Raw genomic sequence first — 13,816 nt, forward strand, 5'->3', positions numbered from 1 at the left:
TCCAAACATAATGAAAAGTAATAAAAAGTATCAGTGATAATAACATTGTAGCCTTACACGGCCATCATTTTTTGGCTGCTGTTTAGTGTTAAAGTAAATTTGTGTGGCAACATTAAAAAAAAATATTTAAAATTCTATTTATTATAGATTTTTATAAATCGGTGTTATTTTTTTTCCAAAAACTTTTGAGAGCACTATACAATTATGGTGTTAAAAAGTATGGAGAAATTAAATGGATACAGTTTCACATAAAGTGGTCAAAGGCAAATTAGAGTTGCAGAAGCCACGCCCCAAAGACAGTAACGTAGCATAAGCCAAAACTGAAAATCAGTAACTTAAAAGAAGTCAAATACACAGAGTATGAGCAATCTACATATACTGTCAACAGAGAATAATAAAGTCAGTAGGCAATGACAATGGCTAGGCAAGAATAATATATATTTTACCAGGATTATAAAGATCATAGGTCATGCATACTGGCTTCACAGATACTGGAGTGGTGGAAAAAATTCACAGAAGGCTACAGTTTGGCAAAACTAAAAACAATCCATACTAGCACAAACCAAAAGTCAGAGATCAAAGACAGTGGTCTGACAAATAAGAACGTCATAAAGTCATAGGCCTGCAAGGACATTAATGATGAATATAATATTGATTCTGGACTTGGCAAACAAACATAATATGTGGGGGGGGGGGGGTTGCCAATATAGACCAAAAATATACATTGATACATAAAGAAGAGGGGGTTAGAGTGGTTTCTGGATGTATATAGAGTCATATAAACAGATTACATAGCCAAAGGTATAAATCTACTGATAAAGCAGCAAGTTAATATCTGTTCTGTTAAAATGTACACAATCTATGTTGTTGGGTTTTGATCATTGTGCGCATAAAAGTGCAATGTACTAGGTGCATATCAGTTGTATGTATAGGTGCAATGTGCAAGAGGTGCTCTGAAAGTAATAAGGAAAAGAGAAAGAAAAAGAACTGACCTATATATTTGCACCCTCCCATCCAATCGTGTCCACAAACTCATATATATATATATATAGATATATATATATATATATATATATATATATATATCTATATATATATATAGATATATCTATCTATATCTATCTCTCTCTCTCTCTCTCTCTCTCTCTCTCTCTCTCTCTCTCTCTCTCTCTCTCTCTCTCTATCTATCTATCTATCTATCTATCTATCTATCTATCTATCTATATATATACAGTGGTGTGAAAAACTATTTGCCCCCTTCCTGATTTCTTATTCTTTTGCATGTTTGTCACACTTAAATGTTTCTGCTCATCAAAAACCGTTAACTATTAGTCAAAGATAATTGAACACAAAATGCAGTTTTTAAATGAAGGTTTACGTTATTAAGGGAGAAAAAAAACTCCAAATCTACATGGGCCTGTGTGAAAAAGTGATTGCCCCCCTTGTTAAAAAATAACTTAACTGTGGTTTATCACACCTGACTTCAATTTCTGTACTCACCCCCAGGACTGATTACTGCCACACCTGTTTCAATCAAGAAATCACTTAAATAGGAGCTACCTGACACAGAGAAGTAGACCAAAAGCACCTCAAAAGCTAGACATCATGCCAAGATCCAAAGAAATTCAGGAACAAATGAGAACAAAAGTAATTGAGATCTATCAGTCTGGTAAAGGTTATAAAGCCATTTCTAAAGCTTTGGGACTCCAGCGAACCACAGTGAGAGCCATTATCCACAAATGGCAAAAACATGGAACAGTGGTGAACCTTCCCAGGAGTGGCCGGCCGACCAAAATTACCCCAAGAGCGCAGAGACAACTCATCCGAGAGGCCACAAAAGACACCAGGACAACATCTAAAGAACTGCAGGCCTCACTTGCCTCAATTAAGGTCAGTGTTCACGACTCCACTATAAGAAATAGACTGGGAAAAAACGGCCTGCATGGCAGATTTCCAAGGCGCAAACCACTTTTAAGCAAAAAGAACATTAAGGCTCGTCTCAATTTTGCTAAAAAACATCTCAATGATTGTCAAGACTTTTGGGAAAATACCTTGTGGACCGACGAGACAAAAGTTGAACTTTTTGGAAGGTGCGCGTCCCGTTACATCTGGCGTAAAAGTAACACAGCATTTCAGAAAAAGAACATCATACCAACAGTAAAATATGGTGGTGGTAGTGTGATGGTCTGGGGTTGTTTTGCTGCTTCAGGACCTGGAAGACTTGCTGTGATAAATGGAACCATGAATTCTACTGTCTACCAAAAATTCCTGAAGGAGAATGTCCGGCCATCTGTTCGTCAACTCAAGCTGAAGCGATCTTGGGTGCTGCAGCAGGACAATGACCCAAAACACACCAGCAAATCCACCTCTGAATGGCTGAAGAAAAACAAAATGAAGACTTTGGAGTGGCCTAGTCAAAGTCCTGACCTGAATCCTATTGAGATGTTGTGGCATGACCTTAAAAAGGCGGTTCATGTTAGAAAACCCTCAAATAAAGCTGAATTACAACAATTCTGCAAAGATGAGTGGGCCAAAATTCCTCCAGAGCGCTGTAAAAGACTTGTTGCAAGTTATCGCAAACGCTTGATTGCAGTTATTGCTGCTAAGGGTGGCCCAACCAGTTATTAGGTTCAGGGGGCAATTACTTTTTCACACAGGTTTGGATTTCTTTTCTCCCTAAATAATAAAAACCCTCATTTAAAAACTGCATTTTGTGTTTACTTGTGTTATCTTTGACTAATAGTTAAATGTGTTTGATGATCAGAAACATTTTGTGTGACAAACATGCAAAAGAATAAGAAATCAGGAAGGGGGCAAGTAGTTTTTCACACCACTGTGTATATATATATATATATATATGTCAGGGCCCGAAGGCTCTGTTGTAGTGTGGACCAAGGAGGAGACAACAACACCAAGTTCGCGGTACAAAAGGATTTATCAGAAGAATAGTCGTAATCAGGCAAATGGTCAATACAGGCGGCAAGGATCAGAATCGATGAAACAGGCAAGAAGTCGGTACACGGTTTGCAGAATATCAAGAAATCACACCCAGGAACTATACAAGATAGACCTATAATTGGGCAAGGACAGAAAGGGCACTTGGAATTAAATAGTCCAAAAGTTGGCGCCAAACTTGACGCATTGACGTCGACGCTGGCGTCCACACGTTGGCGTCCTGACGCCGGCGCACATTCTGACGCCGGCGACCAATCCTGGGGCGACACGTTTCTGACGCAGTCATATTACGACCAGGAAGAGCCGCATGGTGGAGCAGGAGGTCGCCATCTTGGATGTCCCGTGGGGTAAGTTCTTTACTTTCCATTACAGTACCCCCCTCCTTAGGGGGGGCCTCAGGACCACCGAGGCTAGGAGAAGAAGGAAAAAGTTTGTGGAACTTACGAACCAGGACAGGTGCATGAACGTCCGAGCTTTTCACCCAAGAACACTCCTCTGGACCGAACCCCTTCCACTCGATAAGATATTGAAGAGAGCCTCGGGAAATACGAGAGTCCAAGATCCTTTTGACTTCAAATTCCTTGTGATCGTCAACCAAAACAGGAGCTGGAGAGGAAGAAGAAGAGGGGCAAGACATAGCAGGTTTAAGCAGGGAAACATGAAAAACATTAGGTATCCGCAGCTCAGGAGGAAGTTGAAGACGAACAGCCACAGGGTTGATGATTTCGATGATAGGGAAGGGGCCGATGAATTTAGGACCAAGCTTGGGTGTAGGGATCTTGAGACGAATGTTGCGTGTGGAAAGAAAAACTTTATCACCAGGACTGTATGGAGGGGAAGAAATCCTTCTTTTATCAGCAAACTTTTTCTGCACCAGGGAACTCTTCTCTAAGTTTGCAGCAGTAGCATGCCAAATAGCCAACATGTGAGCAGCTTGGTCATTAGCCGCAGGCACATTGGTAAGAAGAAAATCTTGGGAAAAAGCCAAAGGATTGAGACCATAAACACAGAAGAAAGGAGACTTTTGGGAAGAAGAATGCAGAGCGTTGTTGTGGGCAAATTCAGCCCAGGGAAGAAGATCCGACCAATCATCCTGGCACAAGGACACATGACAACGAAGAAACTGTTCCAAAGCCTGATTGACCCGTTCTGCGGCTCCATTAGACTGTGGGTGGTAGGCAGAAGAAAATTGAAGGGAAATGTTAAGAGCTTTGCAAAGAGATCTCCAGAACTTGGAAATAAACTGGGAACCCCGATCAGACACAATCTCGGCAGGAAACCCATGGAGACGAAATATGTGTTTGATGAAAAGTTCAGAGAGTTCGGGAGCAGAAGGCAGTTTCCGAAGGGGCGTGAAGAGAGCCATTTTGCTGAATCTGTCGATCACCACCCAGATGACAGTGTGACCAGACGAAACAGGGAGATCGACAATGAAATCCATCGCCAAGTGAGTCCAAGGTCGAGATGGAATGGGAAGTGGCAAGAGTAAACCCTTGGGGGGGAATGTCCGGACTTGGAAACAGCAGAAGTGGAACAGGACAAAACGAAGTCTTTGACATCTTTCCTTAGGGTCGGCCACCAGACCAAACGAGACAGGAGCTCGGTTGTCTTCTAAACCCCTGGATGACCGGCCTGTTTGGAACTGTGAGCTTGGGATAAAATGTCATGACGAAATTCCGGAGGGACAAAGGCAACACCAAGAGGAGTCTCTACAGGAGCCGAAGACTGAGCAGAAAGTAACTGAGAGGCACATGAGGGAAACAAGGCAGCAATAATCTTGGTAGAGGGCACAATGGGTACAGGATCTTCGGGGAAGGAATCTTCAGGAGCAAAGCTTCTGGACAGAGCGTCAGCCTTTCTGTTTCTGGAGCCAGGACGAAAGGTGATAATAAAATTAAAACGAGAAAAGAAAAGTGCCCACCTGGCTTGTCGGGGATTGAGGCGCTTGAGGGATTGGATAAATTCAAGGTTTTTGTGGTCGGTAAAGATTGTCACCGGAATAGAAGAACCCTCAAGCAAATGTCTCCATTCTTCCAAGGCCAACTTAACGGCAAGTAGCTCCCGATTGCCTACATCATAGTTCTGCTCAGGGGAAGAAAATTTTTTGGAGAAAAAGGCACAAGGGTGGAGTTTACCGTCAGAAGAAGATCTTTGAGATAGAACTGCTCCAGCTCCTACATCAGAGGCATCGACTTCAATGAAGAAAGGTTGAAGGGGTTCAGGGTGTCTGAGAATTGGAGCAGAAGAAAAGGCTTCCTTGAGGGTCTTGAAGGCTTCGAGAGCTTGAGGAGGCCAGTGTTGAGGTTTGTTCCCTTTATGGATCAGGGCAAGGATTGGATGGATCTTGGAAGAAAAGTTTTTGATAAATTGTCTATAATAGTTGGCGAAGCCAATAAATCTCTGAACTGCCTTGACGCTGGTAGGAAGGGGCCAATCCAAAATTGCAGAAACTTTGGCGGGGTCCATCTTAAAACCTTGAGGAGAAATGATGTAGCCAAGAAAAGGAATGGAAGAAACTTCGAAGGTGCATTTTTCCAATTTGGCAAAAAGATTGTTTTTCCTCAACCTGGAAAGAACTTCACGTACTTGGCAACGATGATCAAAAAGGTTTTTGGAAAAAATAAGAATGTCGTCTAAGTACAAGACCACACACTGTCCCAAAAGATCACGAAAAATGTCATTGACCAATTCTTGGAAGACCGCAGGAGCATTGCAAAGACCGAAAGGCATGACGAGATACTCGTAATGGCCATCACGAGTATTAAAAGCGGTCTTCCATTCGTCTCCCTCACGAATCCGAATAAGGTTGTAGGCCCCTCGTAGATCCAGCTTAGTGAAGAAACTAGCCCCCTTGAGTTGATCAAAACGTTCAGAGATGCGAGGAAGAGGATATCTGTTCTTTACGGTGATTTTATTCAACCCCCTGTAGTCAATGCAGGGCCGTAGACTACCGTCTTTCTTTTCAACAAAGAAGAACCCTGCTCCGGCAGGGGAGGTAGAAGGACGAATAAATCCTCTCTGAAGATTCTCCTGGATATAGGACTTCATAGCAGAAGTTTCGGAGGGAGAAAGCGGATAAGTGCGGCCTCGGGGAGGCATGGAGCCGGGTAAAAGTTCGATAGGACAATCATAGGGACGATGAGGTGGGAGAGTCTCAGCGGACTTCTTATCAAAGACATCGGAAAAGGCTTGGTACACAGGAGGGAGAGAAGAACTTGAAGATACTGAAGAAACTTTGACAACAGGAACAGCAGGTAAACAGTTGTGTATACAAAATGGACTCCAACGGGATATTTGAGAAAAGGACCAGTCAATGACCGGATTATGAACACACAGCCAAGGCAATCCCAGGACAACGGGAGTTGAAGGGCAGTCGATAAGAAGAAAAGACAGTCTTTCCAAATGCATAGTGCCCACTTTGAAGGAGAGTTCTTGAGTAGACTGTGAGATGATGGCAGAAGAAAGGGGACGATCATCAATCGCCAGGACTCGAAGAGGAGTTGCCAAGGGTTGGAGCGGAATGGTATGATTAACAGTAAAGGCACGATCCATGAAGTTGCCAGCAGCACCAGAATCGAGGAAAGCCCGAGAAGAGATCTTCTTGGAGCCGAACTGGATTTGGACAGGAAGAAGAAAGCGTTGAGCAGAGGAATGGGGAGGAGAACAAATTCCACCCAGGTAAGTCTCCCCAAGCTTACCTAGGTTTTGGCGTTTCCCGGCTTCACTGGGCATTCCTGGGCGAAGTGGGCTTTTCCCCCACAGTAGAGGCATAACCCAGCGGCCCTTCTCCGGAGCTTCTCCTGTTCGGAAAGGCGTGCCCGCCCGATCTGCATTGGTTCTTCAGGTGGTAAAGAAGAGGTAGCAGGTGCCGCAGGAGGAGGAGGAGGAGAAAGGTTGGAAGCCGGACTGGGAAGTAAGGGTCTTTGGAAGCGTGGCGCCAGGGTGGGTTGGTACCTGGAAAACTTCCTAGCACGCTCCCTGTCAAGTTCGACCTGGAACTCCCTCTGTCGGGTGTCAACCTTCACAGCCAACGCAACAAGGTCCTCCCATCGGGAAGGAATCTCACGAGAAACAAGATCGTTCTTGATGCACATCGCCAGGCCATTGTAGAAGGCAGCATGGTATCCGTCATTATTCCACGAAGTTTCTGCCACGAGGGTTCGGAATTCGATGGCATATTCCGGAACAGAACGAGTGCCTTGCTGCGGCTGGAATAAACGAGCCGAGGCAGAAGTAGCCCGACCAGGAGCATCGAAGACTGTACGAAGATCCTGGATGAAGGCCTTGGCATCATCGATTACCGGATCTTCCTTCTCCCAAAGAGGAGAAGCCCACTCCAGAGCTTTCCCTTGCAGGCGGGTAATAATATAGCCCACTTTAGCTCGCTCCGAGACAAACTGACCTGGAAGCAGGGTGAATTGGATCTCACACTGGTTGATGAAACCACGGCATGATTCCGGATCACCGCTATACAGAGGAGGTGCAGGGATGCGAGGCTCGGAAACCTGGAGCGGAGTTGCAGGAACCGGCATAGGGACTGGAGCCACAGGAGATAAAGCAGATAATTTCTCCAGGATTGCTTCAAGTGCCTGGCCGAAGTGGGTTTGCTGGGCTTCATAGGTGTGCATACGGGAAGCCAATCCACGAACGGCTCTGCCGACATCAGTAGGAACTTGGGGCTCCTCAGAGGGGTCCATGGCCCAATTATACTGTCAGGGCCCGAAGGCTCTGTTGTAGTGTGGACCAAGGAGGAGACAACAACACCAAGTTCGCGGTACAAAAGGATTTATCAGAAGAATAGTCGTAATCAGGCAAATGGTCAATACAGGCGGCAAGGATCAGAATCGATGAAACAGGCAAGAAGTCGGTACACGGTTTGCAGAATATCAAGAAATCACACCCAGGAACTATACAAGATAGACCTATAATTGGGCAAGGACAGAAAGGGCACTTGGAATTAAATAGTCCAAAAGTTGGCGCCAAACTTGACGCATTGACGTCATGACGCCGACGCCCACACGTTGGCGTCCTGACGCCGGCGCACATTCTGACGCCGGCGTCCATTCCGTCGCCGGCGACCAATCCTGGGGCGATACGTTTCTGACGCAGTCATATTACGACCAGGAAGAACCGCATAGTGGAGCAGGAGGTCGCCATCTTGGATGTCCCGTGGGGTAAGTTCTTTACTTTCCATTACAATATATATATATATACACACTCAATTAAAACATGACTTTTATTAACCAAATTAAAATAAAGTAGTCCAGTAAACAATAAAACCCGGTTAGGACCGGGGAGACGGATTAACTAAGGGTAGTGGGCTGGTGGTACATATAAATGGCTATTTAGTCTGGGAAATCAACCCAGAGACCTATTATCTCATATTTCTATCACAGGCATAGTCTAATAAAGAGGGGTAGGGGTTATAGCAATCACCCAATGCGACTCCTAGAGTCATCACCCCATTCACCCACATAGAGTCACATACCCCAAGGGTCAGCGGAAACCGAATCGGTAGGGTTCTAAATATCACCCACTTGGTTAGCATAAATTGCAGTTTGGGTGAAGGTACTGCTAATTATTTGAGAAGCGGTTGGATAGATCTGCCCTCAAGCAACCAGAGCTGTTGCAAAGCTTTAGAGCAGCCCCTTCACCCACAGCGTAGCCCTCCCAGTTCGCAAGTATCTTCCCTTGGTTTAGCGGTGGTGACAATTGTCCAGAGTTGCTACTGGTGGTAGCATGCTATGACACAAACCGATTAAATATCTCCCTGAAAAACCACTTCCGTACCAAACCCTTCACCCACAGCACATTGCCCTTCCAGTTAGTGGTATCAACCCCTTAAACTAAGTCCGTTCCGACGCCCTGCCTAACCAAATTAAAAACTATAGCCTGGCACGCGTTTCACCCAAGTCTTATGGGCTTCGTCAAAAAGCCTGAAAGTAATACCTGCTCACTATCTTTAATTGTTGGATTGACACTAGATGCAAGTACTGTAAATTAAATGTCATTTCCAGGTTCTAGTAATTTTTAAAATTAATTTGGCAAATTCTATGGATTTAAACCTCTTCCTGAAGAGAAAGCAGTAAATGTCTACTGAAATGTAACAGTACACAGTACATTTTAATTACAGTAGCTGCTAAAAAAAAAAGGCTGCAGTGCCAGTTTCAGATGCAGAAATTCTAATATATCTACTATATAAATAGCTGTAATTATATTTAGTATATGTTGCTCCTTTAAAAAAATGCTACATGGTTTGCAAACATCACTGTGAACAGCATCTCCAGAGTGAGGACACTGGCCAGTCAGGAAATAATCATATCATTTAAGTCCTCTCTGCACAGTAATAAAAGATTTGGTGGGCGATCGCAATTTTTAATGTGCAGGATATTTATGATTGCAGTCAAGTGTAAGGAAAAAGGCTACAGGCAGTTGTAAAGTAAGCCAACATACTTTATCTGCATATCCCGAATGGATGAAATGTCATAAATAGATATATGCAAATTGATTATGGATTTATATGGCAACAAGAACACACAAACCTGAGGCATTAATAGAACAAGTGCCCTATTAAACATATATTTTGTTGCCTAAGAATATACTTTTATATTCTTCATAAAAAAAAATATTTGATTTTCCAGTTACAATATATATTATCTAAGTGTAAAAAGGAGAGGGTGGAAAATGGTGCTGCAGGTCTAATATTATGGTGTCAGCTCCTGCTGTGTTAAACTTAAGAACTAGGAAGCAGTACTGGCAATATGCAATAACTTCTAATTGCAAGACAGAAGAAATCTGGAATGTGACAGCAATTGCTCCTAACAAACCATAAAGGCCATATTATGACCCACAATACAGCTGCTTAGTGGCACTTGAGGCCTACACAGTGCATTGACACACCATTCAGATTATCGGGGGGGGGGATAGCATATATATACCTTTTTTCAACATTAGCAATATAAATATACTTATTCTGAAAATACCCTCTGCCTTATAATTAAAAAGTGCACATTTCTTAGTTATTTTTATTACAAAGCTGTAACAGAAGCATTATTTTGCTTTCACATGTCCTATCTTATCATTACTTGGTAAAACAAACTGTAAATGCAACTGTTCATTAGTTATTGGATAAGGGGGAAGAGTCTCTTTTCTACTAACCTAAAATATATCTTTTTAAACAAATGACAATGAAGACTTTAAAGAAGGCATACAAGAGAGCATATAAATATTCATAATAAAAACATTAAAAATTACACATTTAACAGTATCTTTGAATACTGACTTACCAACATACAGTAAATGGAAATATATAATGTACCATAAAAGCACAGAGATTCCGTGAAACAGAGCAGCACACTTTTGTTAATCTATACTGATATCTGGTTGTACGAAACTCTAAAGCGATTCAGAAATCCAGTAATTCTAAATACTAATATAGAAATTCTAAATACTTCTACAATTTCATTTCTGCATGAGTAGGTATGTTGCTAATCTGTGGGGTCTTAAATAAACCATTTGGCATTCGGTCTCTGGATGATATAAATAACCACTAGAGTCTACCATTGGACAAAGAAGAGATAAAGCTTATATAAGTGTGGCTAATGAGGCATTGATACTTATTGCCAGGAATGATTATATACAAAGGATAGAAAATCTAGGAAATGTATACTGGGGTGATGAGAAAGAATAGGAATGCTTTGCTTACAGTTTCTGTTCAGTGGAGCCTTTAGTTCAATGCATTTTATTGTTTTAATGCCTTTTAATGGACCTTTTAAAGCACTAGAAATCTCATACTTTCCTTAATAAATGGCTGCTGAACAATAAACCTGTGATGTTGTGAGGCCTGCTTTCAAAAGGTAGGTTTACAAAAAAAAGAATCTCTAGCTTTAATCCAAAAAGTGCAACAAGCTATATATTCTTAGCATTTTTAGTAAAAATAACATTTTGTGAATAGAAAAGGCACACATATATTGATAGATAAAACATCAAAAGTGCTTGTGATACCCATGTGATAACAGGTTTTATCAGCGCCGGATTTTAAAATTGTGTGCACCTAGGCCACCTGGATGCCTGACCCTCCCTCGCACTTACCCCCGCTGCTTGCGCTACCCTCCAACCACCGCTGCTGTCACCCACTCCTATGCAATCTTTGTCATTGGGGACTGGGCAGGCAGGAGATGTAAATGTCTGTCAAGATTTTGGGCCCCGTCTCCAGTGCAACTGCGGCCAGCGGGCGGCATTCCCCCACCAGACTTCTGCCACCCTAGACCCAGTAACCTGCTAATACTGTAAATTCTTTCATTTGCACTGTGTAATTTTTATGTAGTAGATTTACCAAAGAAATGTTTTGCATCATATAACACCTTTTACTGTATCATTGCTACATATAGAACATCAGTTTAATATGTTAACATAAAACAAAAGCAAATCCATCTTTTCTTATATCTTTCGGAACACCATTACTAAAATCAAGTCACGCTCAATAAGATTCAAGTTGAAGTCCAAAGAGTCCAGAAAGAGGCACACTCACATGCTTACTTTAACTTCAAGTTTACTCAAGACATATGCACTGACACCCATACAAATTCTGTCTAAAACACATTCACACAATTAGACAGTATCCCTTTCATTAGACAACATTAATTCTTATTTCAATAAGCCTAAAGTTTGGTTCTCAATCCAGACAAACCTTTATATAAATGTCTCAAATTATTAACAAAGATTGGGTTAAAACTAGTGACCAGCAGTTCCATTTGCTAATCTATTCTGAATAAGGAAAAAGTGGCTAAAAAGAAGACCATTAAGAATTTTTTTCCTGCATTTCATGAATAAAAATACCTAATAATACAAACCTGTATTCACACCAAGGACACCTGTAGGGTTTCTCTCCTGTGTGGACTCTCTTGTGCCTTGTTAGATGGGACTGTGTTGTAGATGCAAAGTTGCATTCATCACATTTGAATGGTTTCTCTCCTATTGTAAGAACAGTTAGAAGAATGGATTTTTACATTGAGTATATTCAATTAAATTATGTTTTAAAAAAGAAATAATTTCAGCCTTCGACAGTAAATCAGAGATTGCTATATGTACAAATAATGTATACAATGTGGGCATTTACAACACAAGATAGCCATACACATAATATTGTATGAGACAAAATTTCATATGATGATGCCCATCGATATCCATGTATAGTGGTCAATCTGGATATTGTGAACTTGCAGACAAGGAAGTGGAGTCAAAGTTCTTCTTCACTTTCTGTTGGCCCATTGTACATTCTTCGTCCATTCATCCCTTGGGCCAATGGATCTGACAGTGTAGTAGATTGGCATAGATGGCCCAAAAGGGTTTCTGAGGTGTCTAAACCCATTGCCTCTCACTGCATAAAATATATTTGTGGATTAAGTCTCCCGCTGCCTCTAAATGTATGCATGGTGTCACTACTCTCTGCTTCTCACTGTATAATGTATTCAGAATGGGGAGGGGGGCTTGGTTCTTGGAAGACACCATGCCATTATTTTCAATTGCATTTATGTGACTATAACAGCCGGTTCAAAAAGTCAGAAAGTAATGGCATACGGGGCAGTTTTTCAACACTGTATTATAGCTAGCAGAGAAGCACCCAAAAGCACCTATACCACTTCCTGTTGATGCAAATTGAACATACCTGACACAACAAGTGCAGACTGTTCTCATCCCAAAAAAGCACATTAGAGCATTTAATAATCACCTGTACCAAAACGCTTATCCTTTAAATGAATGGGAGGCAGCATGGGTAGTTTATCTGCATAGATACGCAAATATTTTACCACCAGAAGGTGCTATAATCTAAAGGAAGGCAGTGGCAGCAGCACAGATGGAACCTATAAATTCGGGAAGCTAAATCCATAAGGTGAGGGAGTGCTGTTATCCAGTTACCTGCCCATTGCCTCTGTTTGCATGATATAAGCTGCTGGGGGAAAATGTGGGGTGCTGACGTCATTCCCACTTTCTGTGAAGCAGTAAGGCTAGGGGGAACAAAGGCTGAAGCCTCTGGCTGTTGTCAGCCTGCATATTTTTGCAGGCTGAGAGAAGCAGATCTGCTCAGTGTCCCTGCTCCATTGATTTGAATCCCATCAGCACTCACACACACTGAAGCTGAAGTCAACCCGGAGATGCATCCTTTTGCGTATTTGGGCTGACCTCAGCCTGTGTGTGAGCTCACGCAGGCTAATCGGATTCTAATCATGGAGCGGAGGCACTGAACAGACCTACTTCTTTCAGCCTGCAAAAATACTCAGGCTGACAACAGCCAGAGCCTTCAGCCTTTGTGCCCATAGCCTAAAGAGAAAGCTATTTCAACATGGCAGTATCTCTTTACGGCAAACTGAATGTTATCTTAACCCATGCACTGTTTTTAAGCCTTTTAATAGGACCAAAAATTCTTTTTTTTTCCTGAATCCCTGGTACTTACAGTATACTAAGCTCCACTTCACCCATATTAGCTAATAAACTGCAGTCTGATATTAAATGATAGAATGATACGATATGTTCAAAGTTTCAAACTCACTATAGAAGGTAATTGATTAAAATATTTTTAAAAGGTTTTACATGTTGTATTGTAATTGCTGTAAATCAAGAGTAATGCTTGCAGGCTTTCATCCTGTCTTATTTATATAACAGGACTAAAATTTGGCTTTCTTGATTTATGCATAACTTCTAATGTAGATAGTAAGTACTATATAATTAATCAAGCTCTGCTTAGCATACTGTTCTACCAAATCCACAAAACAAATATCAAATGCTGTGACTGGAGTGTTTGGGGCACCCTGGAGACACAAAGAGATCTCTATCTGTTATTTCAAGCTTCAGATAATCTTGC

The 13,816-nt window shown here is 41.9% G+C and overlaps 1 protein-coding gene across 3 annotated transcripts in view; it reads right to left on the reverse strand.

The window, feature by feature from the left end:
- The window catches only part of znf407.L (zinc finger protein 407 L homeolog), a 287,296-nt gene that overhangs the window by 93,498 nt on the left and 179,982 nt on the right, over positions 1–13,816 (reverse strand). For all 3 annotated transcript variants that reach the window (XM_041566348.1, XM_041566349.1, XM_041566350.1), the window contains exon 7: positions 11,808–11,928. In XM_041566348.1, the coding sequence (XP_041422282.1) occupies positions 11,808–11,928 (121 nt within the window). The remainder of the gene's footprint in view (positions 1–11,807; positions 11,929–13,816) is intronic.

This window comes from Xenopus laevis, chromosome 6L, assembly GCF_017654675.1.
Source record: "Xenopus laevis strain J_2021 chromosome 6L, Xenopus_laevis_v10.1, whole genome shotgun sequence".
Taxonomy (NCBI): Eukaryota; Metazoa; Chordata; class Amphibia; order Anura; family Pipidae; genus Xenopus; species Xenopus laevis.